The following is a 24,387-nucleotide window of genomic DNA, read 5'->3' as shown; positions in this document are numbered from 1 at the left end:
AGGTGTTTATTTCAGGCATTTTGGACTGAACATCTCTGACCTTCAGCTGAAGCATATGCTGTGCTGGAGCAGAGTGGCAGCTACATATCGTGTGCCTTTCTACAGGACGATGGCACTAGCCGCAGAGAAAAAGAGAGCTGTCCAGTTTGGAACTGTGACCAGACAGGCTGTAGTCACAACCAGTTGACAGGCCAAGCAGCCCCCTCCTCCTTCAATCCCCCCCCCCCCCTCCCTCCCTTCTATCTCAAACAGGCACAGCAGCCCTGCGGCCAATGGCCCCAACCACAGTCAGTTACAGTGTCTCCATCATTGCTGGCCAGACCAGCCAGAAACTGACACAGGGTTGGCGGGGGGAAAAAAAAAAAAACTTGAGTGTCAGCCTTATGATGGCTGAAAGGAACATCAGTCCCAGCAATTGGCCGGGCACTGCTTTGTACGTTTGTGTGCGCACGTGCACGTGTTTTGACGCGTGCACATGTGTCTTGATATTCAAGCAGCATTTGAGCAGCCCCTACATCAACGTCTGGTCGTTGTACACAGAAAATGTCAGCTTGCCTCGGGGCAGCAGCCTCCGCAGTGGTCATATGGACAACCAGATCCCTGTGGTAGAATTAGTGATAAAAAACACACATGGCCACTGAGTGACAGTCAGCGCACCAGATTCCTTTGGACAGACAGGGCTGCAAATAGCACAGAGGAGCAGTTTCTCCCTCAGACCGCAACTGGTGGTCAGGCTCATGCCAGGCCAAGTCACGGCCGCCAGATGAGCCCTGATAAAACGAGAGTCAGGGGCAGTCACCGACACCTAAGAGTCCAAGAAGCACTTTGGCCTGTTTATTTATTGGTGCAGTCATATCTGTGATTTCTTGTCTACATTTACAAGACAAGTGATGTAATGGCTCTTTTTTTATTGCCTTTAAAGTGTAACCTCTAAAATATGTCACACTACATTTCCTTCTGATTCGGTCTTTAAATGAATGGTTGAAGTAGAAAGAAGTAGCTTGTTTGACAAGACCATATGCAAGCATCACCCAAACCAGTGTGTCTACCCAGAAAAGCTGCTTTGCCCCCGAAGGTTATATTATAGCGATAAAGAACATCCATCTATTATGTTTCCATGTCCTTTCTAGTGTGGCCAGATATGGACTAATACGTGCACCATTCCCCAGGAGGATACTCTGTCCCCAGAGGAGATGCAGGGGGGTGTGTGTGGAGGTGGCGGTGTGCTATTGGAGCTGTTCTGGAGGCAGGGAGGGGAGGCAGGCAGCAGTTGGTGTGCAGAGAGTAGAGGCTCAGGCTGGCTAGTTAAGAGCTTCTCTCTCCTATCCTCCATCTGCCAGGGACCGGGGTTGTGATTTGAGCTCCAGCAGAGCAGAGCAGGGAGGAGATCGAAGGAGGGGTGGAGGGAAGTAGGGGGTGGGGTGGGGGGGGTGTGGGGTGTGTGTGAGGGGGTGAAGGGAGGGGTGGGGGGGGGTGTGGGGTGTGTGTGAGGGGGTGAAGGGAGGGGTGGGGGAGCGTGGTTGGAAGAGACAGAAAAGAGAAAGTGGAAGAAGCGGGGGAGCTGGAGGAGGGGAAAAAGTGAAGGAGAAAGACCTGGAGAGAGAAAATAAGGGTGGAAATGAAAAACAGGATACATGGGGATTGAGACGCAAAAATCTATTTATAGGATTATTCTTGTCTATCATTATTTTACTGAATCACTGTTAGACATTTTAATTCTGGGTATCAGCCATAAAAACAGCACTCTGGCTGTATTTCATCACTGCTTGTGCATTTTGATATTTCCTTTCCTCCAATAATTATGAAGCCATGTCCACTGTGTGTTTGTAAATATTTCCAGGATGTCTCACCATCCTCTCACCCACCCACCAGGTTCATGTGACTGGGATACATGTGACTGGGATACAGCTTTACAGTGCTTCACTCCTCCCTCTGTTCCTCCTCCTCAAACCCCCCCCCCCCCCCCCCCCCCCCCCCCCCCCCCCTCCCCTTTCCCTTCCCTTCCCTTCCCTTCCCTTCCCTTCCCACTCCTCTCCTTCATTCTGTCAGTGTTTAGCCTGTGGTTCCCTGCACCACAGTGGATCCTGGGAGAGCCTTCCCGCCTCCTCCGCCTTCCTCTCCTCCTCCCTGCCTCTCTTCCTCCGTTGCTTTTCTGGCCATGCTTTGGGAGTGACTGAGAGCTGAGTGTCACTTGAGGTGACCCAGAAATGATAACGCCAGATGAACCCTGGATGTGTGGTAATCTAACCACCATGCCCTACAGCAGAGAGGAGCCAGGCAGGCAGGCAGGCAGGCAGGGAGGAAGGCAGGCAGGCAGGCAGGCAGTCAGGCATCCCGGTTGGTGCTGTATATCTGTGGTTTCCCGTTGAACCGAGCATGCTGCAGAGCCTGCTTGGGTATCATTCTCGGAAAACGCTGTGTGCTCCGTACGCGTCTTGGTACACAGTGAAATGGATCTCAGTGCCGTTGCATTATTGATGAGATACATTGTGATGTCAAACCAGGCGGAAGGAGCGAAGCAAAATGACTGTTAGCAGTATGGCACATGATCATTTATGCAAGCAGTACAGAGGTTTAATTAATTGTCACCCTTCGCTCTCAGCCTCAGTGCTCACTCAGACATTATTCTTTTCACTTGTTGTCTATTGAAATCAGTCCATCTAAACCTCAGTGTTTCGTCCTCCAAGTGGCCAGTATGAGTAGCTTTAGGTCACCCTGTCTTCTGGATGACCTCCCTTTGTCACGTTAACAGTAAATATATAATTCAGGTGGAGGCACCATGCATTTAAAAGTGTTTTACATTTTGTTACCAGTGTTATGATTATTCAGTGGCTGGTTGTCATTCTGTTCAGCCTATCAGGTGAATAATAATCCAATGCAATGGAGAAAAAAAAGCAACATTATATTGTCTCATTAGAGGTCAAGTACAACCAGAACATCTTCAAAACATAAACAATATTAATATTTAGGCTACTTAAAACTTGACATTATTAAGTAGTGGTGAATTTTTCATCATCAAAACGTGTTTATTCATTAGATGTTGCAATATGAGGCCAACTGTGTGTAGAGTGAGAAATAACAATCAATATTGCATTGAATTTATATGAAGTTTGTCAGCACGATTCTCCAGGTGAGATAGATGGAGACGCACAGCTTACGTCACAGTTCCCAGGAAACGAAATATTAACGCCAAAATAAAATTATTTCAATAATGTTGCTATTTTTGGAGGATTCATTCAATATAATCAATGGACAATATAATCCAGAGGATGAGCTCGGTTATACAATTCCCATCAAATTTCATCTTGAATGCATTATTTACACCTGCACTGTTTTGATGACGTTGAAATTAATGATCGTCCGCCATAAAAAGAAAGTCTTCTGTAATCGTTAGACTACCACTGTTTGGTTTAGGTTACTCTCCCACATTTAGATCCAAGTCCACACAATAAAAACGAGTTAAACTATTAAAATATTTAGCACTTTCATGTCGAAAATGATTTCGTATTTTGTCATTTGGTGTTGTCAGTCCATTTTCTTCTTTTCCCTGCAGGCTTGTTTTGTTGTGCTCCATATCTTTGTCAGATTGATTGATCTGGTTTGACTATAGACTTATCTAATGATTTATCCACACAAACCTCTGTTCTCTAACCACTGTAATTAGAGCTGCTGCACTCATTTGATTTGGATCTCATACAGTATGAACTAACGTATAAACAATTATACATTTTGTGGTTATTAATTCCATCATAGCTTATATATTTATACACTTGAACCTACCTAATACTGGTTGCAAAATGTATTCATCCTTTGGCTCTATAACAAAACTTTAGGGTCTGAATTAATAGCTACATTATAGTTATAATAGCATTTATATAGAAAAATACACCTAAAATATTCGTAGATCTTGTAGTATGTAATGATATTCCTTTGCCATGTGGCGATTATCGGCTCTATATCATGTAGTTTATGCTTCTGTAATCTTTGGCTCCATCACACATTATAACCTACATGCTGAGTAGGCCATTGGCTCATGGCTGCACATTTTTCTGTGCATTTGCGCGTGCTGTGGTGCGTTGAGGGCTGCCTGCATATGACAGAGGAATATTTAAATGTCTTGTGTTTTAATTGACGCTCGAACTAGAACTGTAGCTCAGAAACGAGGAACAGCCCCCATCTACCGGCAGCGTCTCCTCTGTCTCCTCTGCACGCTGCAGACAGTCCGGAGCTCCTCAGCCTGCACTCTGCACAGGGATCTCACACAGCACAGCCTCAGGTAAGAGCTTCTCTATAGTAGCTATATGTCTTCTTAGGAAAAATAAGAGATTTATTAACAAAAATATAAATCAAAACGGCGGGAGGAAAGCGTGTGAAGCAATGCGCGACTGATGTAATGCATGATAAATAAATACAGTGACATAGGTAATGGTCTCAGGGATGAGAAGGAAGGTGAGCCCACCTAAACTCACTCCTCTTATGCTATATTTTTATTTGCGGAATTTTGTAAACAAATATTTTTAGGCTGACATAAATCTTAATGATATAAATGTATTAACAAGGCATTTGCACGAAGTATTAAAGTCATTTAGGATCTATGGACGGTACAGGGGGAAATATAATGTGACGCTTTTCTGAAAATATAGTCTAAGTAATTTTGTTTTAATAGCTGAGATATAATATTATTTTTATTATTATTATTTTAAATGGTAAAAGTCCGTGGCCCACTGAGCCATCCTGGGTGTACACGCCATTGTAAACATGGTTGTTAATACTGTTTTAATTTCACTTTTTTCTGTTTTCTTCTTCTTCTTCTTCTTCTTTTTTAAAGGCGCCCAGGTTTTAAACGAAGCACGGTAATATAGAGGAATAATCAGCAAGTATTATGCGTTTTTTTTCAAGCCTTAATTTGGTCAAACAAGATCACAAATCTAAAATTAGGGCAAATCATTCTCATTAACTAAACGAAAAATGACACAACATCGCCCAGATTAACTTACTTCCATTTATTTTAAGCCAGTAACGACATGTGATAGGTAACATACAATAACTAGATGGATAAATTCAAGACATGGATTTAGAAAAACATTAAAAAACAGAATTATTATTTCAAATTCAGGCACTTAGTTTTGATAAAAGGTTGATTTCACGTATTGTAGCCTATCTCTGCAGAAAATGGTGACATTATGAAATGATTACAGAAGGCAAAACAAGTCATTAGTATATTGCCTCCTATTTAGTAACATCCCAATTAGATGCAAAAGAAAGGAAACAAAACAACACGACAACAAAAAGACATTATTCCCTCAGCCCCTTGTGTTCACTGACACATTGTTAAACCCTCTTCAGTCAAATGAAATGTCACTGCTGGAGGCAACGGGTCAAATCAGTATTCTTTATCGACATTAACGGTATGATAGATGTCTTCATAAAAAAAAAAAACGAACATATACGCGATGTAATATGTGTCCAAATTGGGGAAATCAGTTGTTGCCTTTCTCTTTTTATTTCCGGAGAAGATTTAAGGGGAGAGGTGGGGGCAAAAAACAGCAGCCAGATTAAATATCACACAGAGTTGAGTTGATCATTCCTCTCAGGGTGTCTGTGTCCAGGTGAAATGAAATCCGTGTGTCCTTTTCACCGCTCTCTCGCTGGTGCTGAGACACTGACAGAGCGCACAGCTGCAGGTCCAGGCCGTCCAGGAGGGTTACAGCCTTGTCTTATAGCGCTGTTATCAAGGGGCCTCCAATTAAAGCCAACACAACTTCATGGTGTGTGTGTGTATGTGTGTGTGTGTGTGTGTGTGTGGAAGGAGGAGGAGGAGGGGGGGTGCACACATGAGATAATGTAACACGTCTTGAGATGAAGCATCCACACCTGCAAACCCCCCTGAGCCTCAGTAAATCTATTAATGGGACCAAAGCCGAGTCACAGATTGAGCCAGGGTGTATTGTTTTATGGCAAAAAAAAAAAAAAAATCTTCAGTCATCGACCTTGCCTCGTTGTCCAAGATTTCAGCTGCAAAGGCCTGTGTTGTGTTTGTCAAAAAAACAGACCTTGAGCTGCTTCATTTGGGTTTGTTGTCATCATATTTGGCCTGTGTAGCCAACTACAGGACGGTAAAACCATTCAGTCTGGCTTTCTTTTTAAAAGAAAATGCGTTACAGAGTTTTCACACCCTTTAAAACTGACACAGATAGATCTTTATAGTGCAGCTTCACAGCCGCCTGGATAACGTAGATTATATCACGTCAGTTATAAAAGAGATTTGTAAAACATTTTCTGAAAATATGTAATAACTAGAGGGGATTTCCATGTGGTGACCACTGACTGGAGGTGTTTTTTTCTTTTACATTTCATCTCTCTACATGCTTCTCGTTGTATATCCTGTAAGATAAATTAAATATGTTTACAGTTACAATCCTGTTTCTGCTTTCATAAAAAATCAACTCTCCTGTATATGTAACACGGTTCTGGCCTATTTCAAGAGACAGAGAAAAGACAAGAGCCGTGTTTATGAACGCTCTGCCACTGAATAATTCCTGTTTCAAATGAGCGTTTAAATGGAGACCAAAATTGATCCCGCATTGCAAACACTCGCCTACATTTATATAAAAGAGGTGTTTGCTTCGTCGCCACATCAAATTAAGCTTATTATACATGAAGCATCACACGTTAAGTGCTTAGAAAAAAAAAACCTGGAGTGTGGTTATCTTATTTGAGTGAAGAGGTTGTCATGGCGTAAAGAATTGCTTTTATTTTTTTAACCAAAAAAAATCTCATTCATTTGTGTTAAAAAAAACAACTCTTTTCTTTCAAATTGTTTAATGCAATCTGTCCCCGCCCTCTAGCCTATCACTGATCACTGCCCCGCCCCAAACAACATATACCACACAGACACACAGTTATAATGTTATTTTGGGACAACCAAACCACCTGATTAAGGACAAATTAAATTGTTAAAAAAAAAATTCAAAATAATAATATAATAATAAAAATCAGGCTCATAATTAAATCAAATAAACTATCTTCAAAGAGCACGTCATCTATACTCATTGATGTCTATTTCTGACCCTTTTAATAACACTTTTTCATGATACTTTATATGCGTATTATTTGTTCGAGGCGATGTTAAACAAATGAAATATTTACACTTGAAAAAAAGTCAATTTCAGTTTTATGCAACTTATGACTACACTCCAGCTTCCTCTCCTGTAAATGGGGGAATAAAAGTAATGAAAATGTCAATACCATAAAGTAGTGGTCCTTCGCGCAGCCAGAATCGGGAGTTTTTGAGGGAAGAGTGACAGCTCTTTGTTGCTGAATAGAAATCAGTGGCGATGGAGGGAGAGAGAGAGGAGAGAGAGAGGGAGTGAGAGAGAGAGAGAGAGAGGGAGACAGAGAGAGAGGAGAGAGAGAGAGAGAGAGAGAGGGGGGAACTCCTCCTACCAAATTATTCAGACTGGGCAGGCTTTGCTCTCTTCACAAATAGGACACGGTTCTCAAATCCAGGCAGTCCCAACCTGACCTCCAAGCACCGAGGAACCCCTGACTGGGAAATCGGGAGAGAGAGAGAGAGAGAGAGAGAGAGAGAGTGAGAGAGCGAGAGAGAGAGAGAGAGAGAGAGAAATCACTAAAAAAGAAACAACAAAAACTTTGTGTCTTTATTTTTGGCGAGTGTTTACACTGTAGCCCCCCCCTCCCCTCCTCCTCCCTCCCCATCACCACTACCACTTCCACACCGGTTTGTCGCATCAGTTGGACTATATATTTTTCCTGGAGGAGAGACATTCACGGAAGAAGGAAAAAGCTGGTGCACCACCACCACCACCACCACCACCACTACCACCACTCCTCCTGTCCCACCCATGTTGTAGTTTCTTCGGGGTTTTTTTTCCTTTTCTTTTCTTTTCTTCCAGTTGCCTTTGCATTCAAGCGAGGAGGTGATCTGAATCTTTGGGGTTGTGTTGTTTTGTGTGCCTCTCTCAGAGCCTCTAAGCCCATTTGGATGCGCTGAGAGAGCGGGGCGCAGCGCTGCAGTACAGTACAGTATATGGAAGTTGTGGGCTGCAAGACAGAGGCAGGCAGTTGCACGTTGCGTCCAGGACCGGGAGCCATGCTTTTCCACGGGATCTCCGGGGATCACATCCAAGGGATCATGGAGGAGATGGAGAGAAGGTCGAAAACGGAGTCGCGCCTGGCGAAGGGCATGCAGCTCAACGGGAGGGAGTCGGTAAGAGCTAGCTCGACCTGTGTTTGAATTAATATAAAACTCTTTTTTTTTTATAACCTCCGCCGCCGCTGCTGCTGCGTTAACCACGACTGTGGCATCGTCGACGTGCAAGGAAACGTGCAATTGTTTTTTGGAGTAGGAAGGAGAACAGATAGAAATTTCCACCTACGCCTTTTTGTTCAGTTCAGATAAGAATAATTTGTTCTAAACCTTTATCCACAATACATTTTCTCTTGGATTGTGAATTTCACTTGGATAGTTTAAATGTCCTAATAGCTCCTCAATTATCAGCACAAAAGAATTAGTAAAAACGGTAACTGGCCACAACTTGACATGTTGTTCTCTGCAAACATATTTAAGACTTACAGTATTACCCTTGTCATCATAAATAATGTCTAAGCCTATTGAGCTGTATTATTTTGTTTGTTGACAACTAATTTAGCAATTTCAGTTGTGGCAGTTACATATCTACAAATAACTGTTGACAAAAAACATGTTGATTTATTATGATGATGATTATTAATATTATTATATTTGTGCTTTTTGCTTTTAATTGAAAAGAATAGTTGTTAATATTTTAAAATATGTTTCTGTCCAAAACTGTTAAAGTGAATTTGTTTTGAATTTGCCTACGAAGAAAAATATCGATTAAACTAATGAGATGTTAGGTTATCAATGTAAATTTTATTCAAACTTATCGATATTCACTTAATTTCACAAAATCAGTGGTTTCATAAATGGTCTTTCTTCCCTCGGTGGGGCCTGTTGTCACACCAAGCCTGTATTTGCTAACATCGAGTTTAGTTTGGTCTTCAAAAGGCCGTTTTATGCTGGGAATATAGGGAAAATTTAAATATAACATAGCCAAAAAAAGCCACTGTAATCCTGTTGTTACTATTTTGAATCATTTACGTTGCATAAGATTTTCCTACCAGTCTGTTGAAGAAAGTAGTGGCCATCAGCTTTCTTCTCTCTCTCTGACCCAGACCATGCCTTCTATGAGCCCGGAGAAGCCTGCTCTGTGTGCCGGCTGTGGTGGCAAGATTTCGGATAGATACTACCTCCTGGCCGTGGACAAACAGTGGCACCTGCGGTGTCTCAAATGCTGTGAATGTAAACTAGCGCTGGAATCGGAGCTAACGTGTTTTGCCAAGGATGGGAGTATCTATTGCAAGGAGGATTACTACAGGTAAGAAAAATTAAGGTTAAGCATTTTATAAATTTACCCCACAAGTCTTCTAAAAAAAAAAAAAAAGAAAGAAAAATGTAGTCCCCCTCTTTCTGTCAGTATGTCACGCACGCATGCACGCGCGTACACTCAGCCATGCACGCGGCGGGCCGTTTACTGTACGCTGCTGGCTTTATAGGAAAATGCTTTTTAAACTCTTAAATAAACAAACAACGACTATTTTAGGGAAAAAAAACATTAAAGAACCACTGTTAGCCCTGATTCAACAGGCTGTGGTTGTTCACCAGGATTTATGCTGAAGACTTTTGGCCCAATTAGGCCTCAATCTTGTGTGAATAAAATATAATAGTATCGAAAACAATCTCCCAAGAGCCCTGCAGAGTGTTAAGGAGGAATGTGAATTTGTATTTTTATTTATTTGTGGTTCAGATGGAGCTAATAGTTTCTAAAGCTCTGACTGCAGTGTAAAACTGCATCTCTGAATCTATATGTGTCACCTCATTAGAAACAAAAGAGCACAGTGTTGTGCATTTGTGTTTGTGCGATTTCAGCTTCCTTTGTGTCTTTTGTCAGTATGTACAGCGGCTATATGGAAAATAACCAATGAAAAAATGGTGTTGTGAGTCAGATTTGTTGTCCCTGATTGTAACACGGGGTTATAGGCAACAATGCAGAGGCCAAAACGTTATGTAGCCTTTAATGCAGTATTATATGAAAAATAACCCATGAAAGAAAAGTGAGGCCGTTAAATACCAAGGCCAAAAGTGTTAGCTGTCTCACCATTACTAGCATTTTGCCCACCAGTAGCCTTTAGTGTTTAATGTCAGTTAGCAATTGTATATTTTGTCACTGAGGCTGTAGCTGAACTTTTAAAAGCGAAAATATTCTTTAATCCACATACACAAAACAAAATGTTGCCCATACAAAAAGCCGTAACTCAGTTTCAGGCCAGACGTGGCTATTAGCTCATATTGTAATGTCAATGTATAGGCCTGTTATAGTAGGGCCATGAACAGTAAAACACTGACAGATATACACACCCCTCAAAGGCATATGTTAGCCGACTTTTAGCCTGACAGTGCAGGTTATGTTTAGGTTAACTTGCCCAGAGCTTCTGTCTTTGTGTTTGTCCCATTTGGTCGAGGTGTTTTGACGATTTGTCTGTTCCAGAAGGTTCTCCGTGCAGAGGTGCGCGCGCTGCCACCTCGGGATATCGGCCTCTGAGATGGTGATGCGAGCGCGCGACTCCGTGTACCACCTGAGCTGCTTCACGTGCACCACTTGCAACAAGACGCTGACTACGGGCGACCACTTCGGCATGAAGGACAGTCTGGTGTACTGCCGGCTCCACTTCGAGACGCTGGTGCAGGGACCGGACTATCACCCCCAGCTCAACTTCGCCGAGCTGGCAGCCAAGGGCGGCGGCCTCACCCTCCCTTACTTTAACGGCACCGGCACGGCACAGAAGGGAAGGCCGCGCAAGAGGAAGAGTCCGGCCATGGGGATAGATATACCCAGCTATAACACAGGTGAGACAGCATGCTGCTTAGACCAGGGCCTCACGTCAAGTATGGACAAACACACATTAGAAAACAATTTACATTCAGTCTGCAAGAGGAGGTCATGGTTAAGTTTAGTGCAGAATTGACCTGTAGCGTAAAACTGTTTACCCAAATAGTATGTAGACAGGCCTAGCAGTGGGACGGTGAAATCTGCAGTAAAACACACCGAAATTACTGTGAATGTAAACATTGAACTATTTCTTAAGTAGGCTACACGCCTCTGGGAGACATTGAATGACCGAACTTTACTATATTTGCTATATTGTAGTTTTTGTATTCTTCATTAAAATCTAATGACTCTGCTGAGAAATACGACATCAGGAAAATTAAGTCAAAATTACACACACGAATACGTAAATAAATAAACAAATAAATAAGTCACTTCATTAATATGATTCAGTTTTTCATCTTAATTTCTAGGTAGGTTTTGTTTCCATTACGCACAAAGACCCTCGCTTTTTAATCCAGATAGTTCCTAAATGCTCCAGCTGTAACAGTTGTAGCTCTGCCTTACATTTCTGAAATGAATACATCCGTCCTGTAGGCTATGAAAATATAAGTGAACATTGTCTGCGTGTAACGGCTTCTGCAGCCGTGGGCTAATTGATCAGCTTTCTGTCCACGCGTCTTTTACGCACCGTTTCTGTGTTTGCAACTTTGGCGTGTGTTGCAACGAGAATGATCGAAATCTGACCTCGCCGTCAACTTGCGCATCGACTTTTATCATTAAGGCTTATATTAGGTCAAAATAGATGAATAGAGTTAGTTTGAGGGGGGTAAATTAAGTTTGCGTAAAAATTGTGGCCAAATAAAAATAATGTTTTGCCTGTCTTTGACTTCTGTTGGGGGTAGAAAAAACATCGCAGTCTACATTAAGCTACTGTTAAATAGGTTTCATCTCAGATCTTGCATTGAATCGCTGAATGTTATAACCCGACCCCCACCCCCCCCCTGCAGCGTCCCCATTTTGTTGTCGCTTTCTGCGAATTAGTGTGCGGTTGAGAAAGTTTGTCATTGTGCGCCAAGTTTCCTCTGTTCCTGCTGAATAGGGAGGAATAAGGGTAATCTGCGCGTTAATTGTTCTTCGTTAATTGGAGGTGACGTTGGAATCCCTGGCCTCCTGTGCGGCGGTCAGCACAGTTCTCAGGGACACAGCAGCGCCGTGCAGAGGGGCCTGCTGCAGGGAGAGGCCAGGGGCTGAAAAACACAGCACTGTACAGTCAGCGCTCCGGTTGAAAGGGCTTTGGTTTGTTATTCGTAAACACAATTCCAAGAGATTATGCAAATCCTAAAGTTCTCATGGATGATTTAATAGGAAATAGCTATAGTAGTCCTGTGATTTTTCTTTAATAGGACGACATGCCAACCACAGAAAAGCTTTAAAACATCAACCACAACAGGTAAAAAAAAAAAAAAATGCACAAAAGAAAATCCCATAGTAATGGAAAAAGGCATAAAATAAAATACAGTGAGATAATGTCCCTGTGAAGTCATTATTAAGCAGCACAGACACAGTAATGTCCCAGTGGGAATATTATATTTTTCATTTGGGATATTTAAATAGGTGGAAGAAGAATAGACTAGAATAGAATAGAATAGAATAGAATATATTCATATTTCAAAAGAAGCTTATTGGCTTTTTATGCTTGAGTGCCTTTTTTTTTTGGTTTGTTTTTTTAAATGTTGTAAATGTTATAATTCTGTGATGGATTTTTGACCACCACATACGATTCAAATTAGCCACTAACTTGGATATAAAAAAAATGTAATGAAAAAATAAAAACTGAGATTAATTTAGATCGGAAACAACTGCAAGATTTAGTCTTTATTTTCTCTTTTCCAAAGTGCTCTTTTTTTTTCTATGCAGGGATATAATATCCCAAACACACACACACACACACACACACACACACACACACACACACACACACACACACACACACACACACACACACCTCTCATTTCAGTCTCACACTGTTTGGTAGGTTAATATATCATTCTGCAGATCAGGAAACTCATATTCATGACAAATAGGATGAGGTTTTGTTTGAGGTTTTGTTTCTTCTGTAGCGAGCACATTCATGTTTGTTTCCACCAGGGAAAGGTGTGGGTCTACTGTGTATTCCACACCACTCAGTAAAGTTTGGTCTTGTTTGGATATAGAGACCCCTAGTGGGTAATATCAAGTGAAACACAATCCAGTGAAGGCTGGAACAGAAGAGCATAGATGTCAATGATTGTCATATTAATGGTGTGTATAGATGTCAGAAGAAGTCTCATATAACAAAAAACATCACTCACACTATTGTAACATGGACCATAACATATTGCCATGTAGAATAGTAAATCTGTACCTCCTTTATTTAAAATGATCTGTTATTTTCCATGACCCAGTAATTGATGTGTGGGAAAGTGTTTGCACTGCATCCTCATGATAAAGTGTTGGCATAATTCATTTGAGATTTTTTCAGCCACTGAGAAAAACAACTGGTCAGCATTTCGGTTACAAGAAAACAAAGAAATCAATACAACCTACTATATAATTTAGAAATCCTATGCTTATTGTTTGTTGGCTAGTTCTTCTCTCTGCATCTGCAGTAAAGTAAGAGTTGAGATCTTATAACACCTGTTCTTGTTTAGAAACTAGATTCTATAGTAAAATTAAAAATCAATAAAGAATCAGTGTTCATTGAGGGTGTTTTCGCTGTGTATTTACAGTCACTCATTTCCTAATTTAACTTACAAGTATTTATGTGGCGTTGGGATTTTCACTGGCGCAACAGTATGGTATTTTTGCAGAGATTGCATTTATAAAAAAAATATCCCACTAAAGTTGTGTGTTAAGAATTTTTTTCTTAATACAGTGATAAATGTTCCACCAGCACTGTTTCGCCGTGCACGCATTTAATTTAGTGTATCCGTTTTTTGCACCATCTTTAAGTATTTTACACATACTAATCTATTGACAAATGAGGCCCATTAGGCCTATTAATCTTTGCAAACACCAGCAGAAATAATTTATCCCAGTCCCAGTGTGTGTTTAAAATACATCTACTTGCTTTGTTTGAAATCTACAACTGCAGTTTATGTTAAAACCACAATAACTGAAATATCTAATTATACACATGTAAAGAGCCTAAATTAATTTCATTTTTATCTGTTCATTCACTTTTTTCACTGTCGCTGATTCACATATTCTTATTACATTTAAATACACTAATTCCTCATTTAATGACATGCAGGTATAACAATTATAACATAACAAGTCAATGGAAATTAATGAAACTACAGTCATTTCTCTCTCTGCTAAAATTGACATGCAACGATATTTTAAATTCAATATTTGGCTGTAAAACTAGCGAAACATCTCATTAGTCGCCAGTGCAAATAATTTGATTTAAGCAGCTTCTGGTTTTGAATAACATTAACTTGATACTGGAGTAATCCTCTTTATTACCAGTCAGTCGTCTATCACTTGTCTCAAGAAAATCCTTGGGTGGAGTAAACTTTCACGTAAATTAAACTAAATCCCTTGCTGAGTTTAATTTTTATTTACAGTTTTTGAAGTCCTTTCAGACATTCAGCCGTCCCTGTGCTCTGCTCTTTGCCCTCTCAGGCTGTAACGAGAACGACACCGATCACTTGGACCGGGACCAGCAGTCCTACCCTCCAACACAGAAGACCAAACGCATGCGGACCTCCTTCAAGCACCATCAGCTGCGGACAATGAAATCCTACTTTGCCATCAACCACAACCCAGATGCCAAGGACTTAAAGCAGCTGGCCCAGAAAACAGGCCTCACTAAGAGAGTTCTACAGGTAAGCAGAGAGCCATTCTTCTTACTGATCTGATCACCCCCATATCTGTGTCTGCACCCCACTCCTCCTCCATGTCCCTCTCATTTCACACCCAAATTATCACTAAAGTCATCTTTTTGTTTTTGTTTGTTTGATTGGTCCATTTAGTCATTAGATGTATATCCAGGGGTTTTTTTATCTGAAATTTTGTAGATCTTTAAATGTTATTTTTTTGGGAAAGAAAGGAGAAAAGTAGTTCCTAAGCGTAGAAAGCTAAGTGTTAAACTGTAGATAATATTATTTATAATGAGAGTGCACATGTCCTTTTTATCTGTGGAACTGAAGTAAACTCTCACAGATAAAATATTTAAAATAATGGGATACTTTTTGATTGCTATTAAAATCCACACTCTTGTATTCAGTGTTCAGGTGCTAACTGGTTCATTGTTCTCTGCCCCTAAAGCTCAAAATAATGTATGAAAATTGCCATAAATTGCCATATATATACATAAGGCAACTTGATACAGTAATAGCTGTGATAACATGTAATGTAAACTACTGTATATTCATGGAGAGAAATGATACTTTCTTTTTTAAAAAATAATTCCTACTTAAACACAAAAAGTAAAAGCCACACTGGGATTGGTTTGCAGGTTTGGTTCCAAAACGCAAGAGCCAAATTCAGAAGGAACGTTTTGCGACAGGAGAATGGAGGTGTTGATAAGGCTGATGGCACCTCACTCCCTCCACCCTCATCCGAGAGTGGGGCCCTGACCCCCCCCTCCAGCGCGGCCACACTAACAGACCTGACAAACCCCTCTATCACTGTAGTGACCTCCGTCACCTCTAGTTTGGACAGCCATGATTCGGGGAGCCCTTCGCAAACTACCTTGACAAACCTTTTCTAACAAGCTATCTCTAGCAGACTGATTTTTATTTTATCTGATTTTTTTTTTTTTGGTTTTTTTTTTTGTTTTTTCTTTTCTTTTTTTTTTTTTTTTAAATTTTCTTTCCTCAATTTACATTTTATTTTTTTAAGTGACACCTTTAAATCAACCAGAGACAGCTCCTTGGAACAGAAAGTGCTGTACTGTGTACACAAACAAGAACAACAAGAGCAAGAACAGCAGCGACCACATTAAAACACAAGAAAATCATTTTAATGTGTAGCATTTGAAACCGCATGGCAGCCGTGTCTGTAGTTGACTTACAGTATGCAGAGATTGATTCTGGACGGGACATTTTGAAGTTGAAAGCATTAGAAAATTGTCATGGATTCCACAATTCACTGGAAAAAAATAAGTTAACTCAAAGCTTGTTTGGAAAACTAGAATTCTTTTTTACTTGATTTGACTTTATTTGTACATTTGTTTTGAATTATGATAAAGTGAGCCCTTCCTAATTTATGGTTAATTGGTAATTTTAAAATAATATGACTATTTTGCCCTCAGAAACCTGTATATGTATGCACTGTGTTCGCACTATCCAATTTAAAGATTTTTTTTTTCTGTTTTTGAATAATTTGGGAAATAAACTTGTAGAATGTTCTGTATATGGGTAACTCCAGAAAACAGGCTTTAATTATTTCCGAATGTTTCAGTCTTTAGACTGAGTTGGATGGAATCAGACATTGGGATATCTCACAGAGCTACATGTTAAACATCTAAATTGGATTTCCTAAGCACCTAACTATTGCAGCTTATATGGCGGGTAGATGCTGAAACCACAACATAACGTTTTGTCTTGATTCAAAACTCTACTGTGATAAAGAGAAAGAAGCAAATCCCACAATCTGTACAGTGGTAACTGTTCAACATGTAATGCAGTCACATTGACAGAAATGGTTTGATAATTAGAGATCAGGAAGAGAAATTCCGATTGGAGAGCAGTTTATGGGCACTGTTGTAATCGATTGTTTTCATGACAGAGCACTTTTTCGGATTTGTTGGCCTCATAGATTAGCCGTAGTCAAATGGATACTAGCAAACATATCCATAGACCCACAGATAAACTCAATTGCACAGTGACAATATACTGCCCGGTGAAAAGTGCATTATAGTTTTTATCATGTTGCTCAGGGTAACGATGTGATTTTAAAAGGGAAAAAGGAGTAGGGGTGAGAAATTAAGTGGTTGCAACGTTGCAGACTAGATTTGTAGAGCTGACATGAACATTCAAATGACCTCAGATAGGTGGAGTCGTAAGAGGCAGCCAGTGGGAAATCATTGTCCATGTGTTCTCCTTTTTGGCCATATTTATACTTTCTTTAATGACACTTGCCACTGAACAGACCAAAAACATGTTTCTTCTGGCTGAAAGATAGAGATAAAAGAAAGAGAAAGAGAGCAAATCTTCAATGGAGTTGATACATTTCATTGTGAGCGTCACAATTTGTTCTATTGTAGAACAAAGTGGTACTCTAGATCTACTTAATGAAGTAGATGCCTAACTCAGTTCTACTATGTGCCTTATGCTATAACTTGGGAGAAAGTTTGTGAAATTCAGGATATATGTGTTCTTTGTTAACTGATTCACATCCTTTTGACGCCTCACTAGTTTTGTACTGTTTTGCATCTTATTTTCGAAGATCTTTTTATGGTGTATCCTGTTAAAAAGGGGGCAGCGATGTCACAGAAAGCATTTGTGCACTCTTTCAGATATAGTTGGGTAATCCAAGAACCTTATATATTGATCTTCGTGTTAATAGTTGAGTACAGTAAGTGTTCTATCAAGATTGTCCATGTTTCCCTGTTTCTTGATAAAGATGGTGTATAGAAACTATTTCCCCCTAAATATTTATGGACCAAACGGTTGTTATATATCTTATTAAATTTGTGTGAATAAAAAATACTTTGCTTTAAATGGGTTTTATTTTTCATTACACTTGCCATTTTTGTGTTCTTTCTTGAATACAATTTTCGTTTCTCACATCAACAAAAGAGAAAGCATTCAGTTATTAATGACCAGTTAAACGTCGTTCCTCATTTTTGCTTCCATTTTTAATTTCTATTTCCTATTTTATGATGTTTATGGTTTTTAACGTAATGCCCCATGGATTTGCATCTAAACCCTGCAGTCAAAAACATGAAATTGCTTTTTAATGCATGAACATGGCTTTAAAATTTAAATCAAAGGAATGCTGCAAAGCATATATTGATATATATCTATATACATATGCAGTATATATTTATGCATAACATATTGGTAAACCTAAAATGAATTAAGAGTAAATGCAGACCCCGTAAAGCCAGGTTGCTCTGTAGTTAATATATTCTTACTCTATCATTTCTTTCAGGGAGAACAAATCTTGGGGCATTACAGCCATACATCCCGACGTTTGAAAATTCCCTAAAGTATTAACAGAAGGGGAAAACTTTGATGGGAATTCCTCACCATTGAAGACAAAGACAATATTAGGATAAGATGATAGAATATTGAGAACAAATAAACAACATAAAAACCTGTTTCAGCTGCAAATGTACAACAGATGATTTTTTCTAAACAAAAGTTTGTCCTGAATGTTTGAATCCATCAACGGAGGAGACCCCACTATGTATGATATTTATGATATCAATGTGAAAAAAAAAAAACTGTCTGTATTGGAATGGCACATGCACAAAAATGAAAATAAAATGTATTGTAACATAGTAAAAAAAAAAAAAAAAAACCTCACAGAAAGGCACAGGATGTGGTTAAAAGACAGAAGGCATCCAACATGACCACAGTGTGAAACAAGAGACAGTATGGATGTTATTGGTACGAGCACACACACACACACACACACACACACACACACACGACGACATGCAACCTTTCTCCCACTGCCTTGCTCCTATGTAAGCACAATATATACTGTACATTCCCGCAATCCTTGCTCTCCACCATACACACTGTTACACACACACACACATACAAACAAACACAGACGAACACACACGCTGCTGCCCCCTTGCACCCCACCCAAGAATCAGCTTGCTAAATAGAAGTTTTCTTTTGTCACAAGTGTCATTTCGTAAACACATGGCCTCCTTGAAACTCGGCAGCAGGATGCCCATCAAATATGATGAGTGTATGAAGAGGACTGCAGAGCTGGAGCTTTGCCATCTGGCTGTACCGAGGGAAGGAAGTGAAAAAACAAAGCAGATAAAGAAGAGATTCTCATTTTGCATGCGCCTCATCATCTTAACATTTTCCTTGAGATGTATATTATTTCCTTTGATTCATTGTATGATTCATTGTCAGCTGCAAAATAAAGCATATGAAAATGATGTCCCTGATGCCCATATAGTGGAAAAAAAAACAAATGTCACAGTGAGGACATGGATAGTAATGCTTCAAGCTTATTTCTACTTGACATTCAGCTTACTGTAGAGGGTATTGGTTTATTACTGTGGATGTACATGAAAGCAGTAGCTCTACTGCATGTCATAACATTCCTAAACATTTGGCTTCTACACTTAAGATTCACGCTTTTATAGATTATATTTCATCTGGCATTTTTACTATTTATAGCAAACAATATTTTTTTTTCAGTGTAATTCCATTCAAACTCAAAAAAGTGATTTAAAAGTACGGTCACACACTTGCATACGTAACCATTTTTGTAATAACAGCTAAAATCAATTCGAGCAACATTTTATTGGCTAGTTTGATTTGAGTTATATCTCACATATATGTAGCAAATATGGATGAACAATGTAATATTCAAACAGTAATATAGACAAGAACATGATTTCTTTATTGGTGGTAGTGTACTATCTCATTACTTAGTATGAATGCTGGGTGTGTATACCATGTAAAGAAGGTGTGTTGAGAAAAAACAAGAGAAAGAAACAGGGTGAGAGAGAGAGAGACTGAAGCCACATGGGGACCAGTAAACAGGCTGGTGTTGAATTCCAACAATGTGGGAAACAGCAAACACTTCAGTCAGTCCAAGAGGAAACCTCAGTCGCTGGGGTGCCTGTGCGCTGTGGCAGCAGGGCTGTGTTCCCCGGGTCTGATGGGAGGACGGTGGGCGGGTTGACACCACAGAACTACAGGAAGCAGGGCTGGAGCAGAAACACAAACAAACACAGCCAGCCTTGCTCAGTTTTGGAGCTGAAGGATGAAAATTCTGGACAACATCATGGCCCCGTGTTGACAAGAATTTCAGGGGTTTGCTGTTGAGCTGCTGGTGACTGGAATGCATCTTATCGTTAACATTTGTGTGTGCATGAGTGTGTATGTGTGTGTGTGTGTATATGTATTTGTATAACAAGCAATGCCTGATCAGCCTCCTCCTCACCAATGGGATTGCTTCACTCTAGTCAAGGTATTTTGTGTTTTATTTCCTAAGACATACAGTATATTAAAAAGATATGTATGAAGAAAGAATAGTTACATGTAAAAACACTGAGGCTAGCAGTGCTACAATCATGCATGTAATCTACTTGATATCATAGTGAGATAATCCTAATTTCAACCTCACATGCTTACTTTTTCTATAATCTAAATGTAAAAAGATACATATCGCGTCACCTGTCTGTGCAGAGACCTCAGCAGGTAAGAAAGGAGGGCTCCTGCCAAGTGACATCCTTGTCTCTTCTTCCTGTTAAATGACAACCCTTGTGTACTATGACTGTACAAAAACAATGCTGACGATACTGACGATTTGCTGTCACACAGTTTGTTCATAAAGCTTGGGTGAGTGCGATATATATATATGACACAAAAAAATACATGAAATCCAGCACAAACATCCAAATAAAAGTGGGTCAATAATGAAAGATATATACCATTTATAGATGACACCAAAACAGATGTGAATGGATGGTCATTCAAGTCCACTAGTTTGTAAAAGGTAAACGTAAAGATATTTTCAACATTTTAAATGTATCTACGGTAACACTTTACTTTAATATCCTGTATTTTAGCATTTATAAGTAGTACATGAACAGTTTATGATTTGTAAATGGTTTTAAACATACTATAATGTAGATGTAAGCAGATCGAATCGATGTATTCATCAACAACAAAACTCCTGCTGTGGTCATCCATAAGTGGAGGCAGGTTCATAAACAGATCATGAATGACAATATAGTAAAACACAATTGTAATAGTATAACATATGTCTTCACGTGAGAAATTATAATTTTTCACAAATATACTCTGAGATGTATTATCTGCTTTAATAAACACTTAGTAGATATGATCTACTTATAACTACATTATAGTGTGTTAAAAAAACATTTATTTAATCTTTATATACTGCTTATAAATACTAAATAGGGAGACTCAAACTAAAGTGTTACCATATCTACAAGTGCAAAGTAAGTTAGACTCACAAGAGGGTTCAAATATTGCTGAACATGGTTTGTTAGCCTTTAAGGCCAAAAAACAAAACAAAACATTATATTTATAGCTACAGAACAACCACCAATTGCTGCAGGGATACAATTTTCCCAGAGGTTTGGATACTCGTGCAGTCTAATAAGTTTGTGATCCAGATGCATGCAACTAACCAGGGTCATCATTTTGAATACCTGCTTAGACCTCTTAAATATGCAGCTGAAGTCTGGCATTTGGTCAATTCTGCCTGTTTCATAAAGGTCAAATGAGAAACTTAACTTAGTTCACTCAAAAAAGTCTAATCTAGGGGAACTCTAATGAGAGTTTGCACAGACATATGTGTAACTGTGACAACACAGAAACCAAATCAGCAACACAGTCTTATCAAGCTGTGTCCAACACTTTGTAGGTATCAATGCAAGAGGGTGTGGATAGTGAACTCTACAAAGCTCAGTGTGTGTGGATATTTTCAGGATACCACAGATCAAAGTTGTGCTCACTAGTTGGCAACACCTAGAATTCACACTACCATTGACAACTAAATGGAGAATGTGTGTGTGTGTGTGTGTGTTTGCAAGCATACATGGTCACACATACATTACCCACATTATACATACACGGTGACAGGCGACAGGGTCAAAACAAAGTATGGAATGATCACTGAGGCATGGGCCACACCTGCAGTTTACATGTTGCCCTGATAGTGTTGTTTCTATTGTCACAGCTCTGTATGTGTGTGCGCACGTGTGTGATATTCTGCCAGTTCCGCCTCAGTTCCCTCCTCTCATTGCTAGGCGCCTATTTAACCTCACCTCGCACACCAACCACCCTGCTAACACAAATACACACACCCGGCACCGACACACACACACACACACACACACAGGCAGATGTCAGAGGGGTGACGATGTGAATGAGACACAGCTCAACTGCTATGTATGTGTGTGTGTGTGTATTCACTTTATATGTGTGTGTGTGTGAGAGGCTGAGGCCTGCCCTGCTGATTGATGCAGAGCAGGTGGAGAGATCCACTGTATTGGGTGTTTGCCAAGAGAAGGACTGCATCAACATTACATTGATACAATTGTGCATATGTAGGTGCGCACACTCACCAAAAACTCATACAGACACAGAAAAGCCGGCATTGAAATTTTTATAGAGTGATCTAGGCAGAAATAATATGCCAGTTTTGTCCTTCACATTATCACAGACTATCTCTCCTGTGTCTCATTTGCGCATTGCTCTCCACGCGGCATAAATCCTTTATTTCTCTGTTGTGCTGTTATTCTATATTTACACGTATTTGTTATGTGACGGCTCACATCTAGACAACCTTGAAAATGCTGCGATCAAGGCTGATAACTATGGGTTGCAATTGCACTTTGAAGACAAAACAACATTAATTAGCAAATAAAATGGAAATGCAGGCATCACATGCAGGCTGCCTCCAAGTTCGCCTGGGTATATGAAGAGAGAGACAACATTTCATACATATTTCCATCTGTAATCCCTTCCTCTGATAGCTGTGCTCTGTGAGGTACATAAACAGGAAGCTCGTCTGCATTGATACGGCATGTTTCAGTGTGTGACAGGTCATCTTTGTACTGGTGGAGTGTAACCTCTCAGTTCTTGCTAAACCTTCAGGATGCACGCAGCTCCTCTCCCCTCCATCTGCTGGTCTCTATGAAGTCTGCACCCGATCACAGGAGCTTTGACTGCAGCTTCTGTCTCTACCACACTGCAGTCATACCTAACCCCTGAGCCAGATCAACAACACAGAGGAAAATAAAAAAGACATGAGTGAAAACATCAACATTTTTTTCTTTTTAAGTGTTTAAAATGTGCTTTCAGCCCCTGGGTACAAAATTTCTGCATATTTAGCAATGAAAAACCCAGGTAGAATTCCACAGGAATGTGTATGTTGAAGAAAACAAAAACTGAACGAGTATGAATGTGTTGTGAGAATTTCACAGGCCTTATTCACAATATAGAACGGTTATATTCAGTGAAACACCCTGTTTTTCAAATGATCTGAGATAAGCCATTTTCTCTATGTTTAACGGAGATTTATTTTGGCCTAAAGTGCTTCTAGATGTTCTCTCATGGTGTTAATATTAAAAAGCAAAAGACATTAGCGGACAAATTCTTGTAAATTACCTGCGAGCGACACCAAGAAAGTTTGAAGGGGAGGAGAGCGGAATAGATGACAATATTCCCTTCATGCTAGGAGAAATCCCCAAATCAAAAGGAAATCCGCTCTGTTAAATAAACAATATAAGCAAAAAGAACACAAAAAGTTTGCTATTGGTTTAAAGCAGCAGATCAGTGCAGAGAGCCACTTTTAGAACAATGGAAATCCAACACGATTATTAAACAGTTTTCTACCAAACAGACGTGGAGGCATGCGTGTTGAACTAGAGGATCTCTGGGTGCAGCTCCCCTCGCAGACTGATGCATTACTTTTCATCCATCCATCTAATTATTCCCTCAGAAACCTGAAATTTGAAGATACAAAAGACCGTCCCTATCTGTCACTGAGCGCCATTGATCTTATTGAAAGAAAATGTGGGTGTAGAGGAAACCCAATATAACTCATGCCATTAAATTCCACACAGCATTATTCACATACAGAATTGACAGATTTCTGAGACGTTTCTTTTAATCTTCAACTGTTGTTGAAGAAAAAGGGGAAAAAATCCTACACTCCAGGCATCTTCTCCCTTTTCCATATTTGCAGTGAGGTTAACAAAAAAGGCTATTGAAGTTGGGAGAAAAAACACAACCCCACCTAACTTGTTGATTATTAACAATGGGGATGGGAAGACAGATGTGTTTCCTGTGTATCAGCAGTGTTTGAATTGTCAGTCTGAAATCAGCACCGAAGCTTTTATCAAAGCAGTGTAAGCTGATCAATTCCAGATGCTCTCGCTGTCCATGCGAGTCAATCTGCAATACCATTTTTGTCAATAAATTCTCATGATATTCCCAATTACAGACGTGCATGTGTGTGTGTGTGTGTGTGATGGGATGTGTGGGTATTCTGCATGCAAGTGTGTGATGATAACGAACAAGAGTGTGTGTCGATATGTGTGCTTATGACTGTATGTGTTCAGGAGAATCCATTAAGCCTAGGCTGCCTCTGCTGTCTCTCTCTTGCACCCACACACACTTACTGACACACGCTCAACGAATCATCAGGCCTTGTCTAAGTAAAGTTAAAATGACCAACTTTGTGACCCCTTTACGAGAATTTGGTAGAAGCACATTTAAATACAATTGGG

General features: G+C 39.9%; 1 protein-coding gene across 3 annotated transcripts; it reads left to right on the top strand.

Moving 5' to 3' along the window:
• The first annotated feature begins 2,007 nt into the window (after positions 1-2,007).
• Positions 2,008-19,047, top strand: lhx9 (LIM homeobox 9). 3 transcript variants are annotated; one of them, XM_044362033.1, is made up of 6 exons: positions 2,008-4,276; positions 7,987-8,230; positions 9,217-9,419; positions 10,590-10,948; positions 14,598-14,800; positions 15,433-17,641. In XM_044362033.1, exons 2-6 carry the CDS (start codon positions 8,051-8,053, stop codon positions 15,685-15,687), a joined length of 1,200 nt encoding a protein of 399 aa, XP_044217968.1. In that variant the 5' UTR covers positions 2,008-4,276; positions 7,987-8,050; the 3' UTR covers positions 15,688-17,641. The 3 variants fall into 3 exon arrangements, with proteins under 3 accessions (XP_044217968.1, XP_044217970.1, XP_044217969.1); XM_044362035.1 differs by lacking the exons at positions 2,008-4,276; positions 15,433-17,641 and adding an exon at positions 18,075-19,047 and having other exon boundaries at positions 7,652-8,230; XM_044362034.1 differs by lacking the exon at positions 2,008-4,276 and having other exon boundaries at positions 7,652-8,230; positions 10,593-10,948.
• The last annotated feature ends 5,340 nt before the right edge of the window (positions 19,048-24,387 follow it).

The sequence above is a fragment of the Thunnus albacares genome, chromosome 9, assembly GCF_914725855.1.
Source record: "Thunnus albacares chromosome 9, fThuAlb1.1, whole genome shotgun sequence".
Taxonomy (NCBI): domain Eukaryota; kingdom Metazoa; phylum Chordata; class Actinopteri; order Scombriformes; family Scombridae; genus Thunnus; species Thunnus albacares.
The sequence above is the reverse complement of the archived record's forward strand: the minus strand, read 5'-3'. Positions and strand labels throughout refer to the sequence as shown.

Excerpts from the sequence above, each read along its gene's own strand:
- lhx9 (XM_044362033.1), top strand. The coding sequence starts at position 8,051 with ATGGAAGTTGTGGGCTGCAAGACAGAGGCAGGCAGTTGCACGTTGCGT. Across the intron at positions 10,949-14,597 it reads TATACCCAGCTATAACACAG|GCTGTAACGAGAACGACACC; the intron begins GTGAGACAGCAT and ends TTGCCCTCTCAG. Across the intron at positions 14,801-15,432 it reads TCACTAAGAGAGTTCTACAG|GTTTGGTTCCAAAACGCAAG; the intron begins GTAAGCAGAGAG and ends ATTGGTTTGCAG.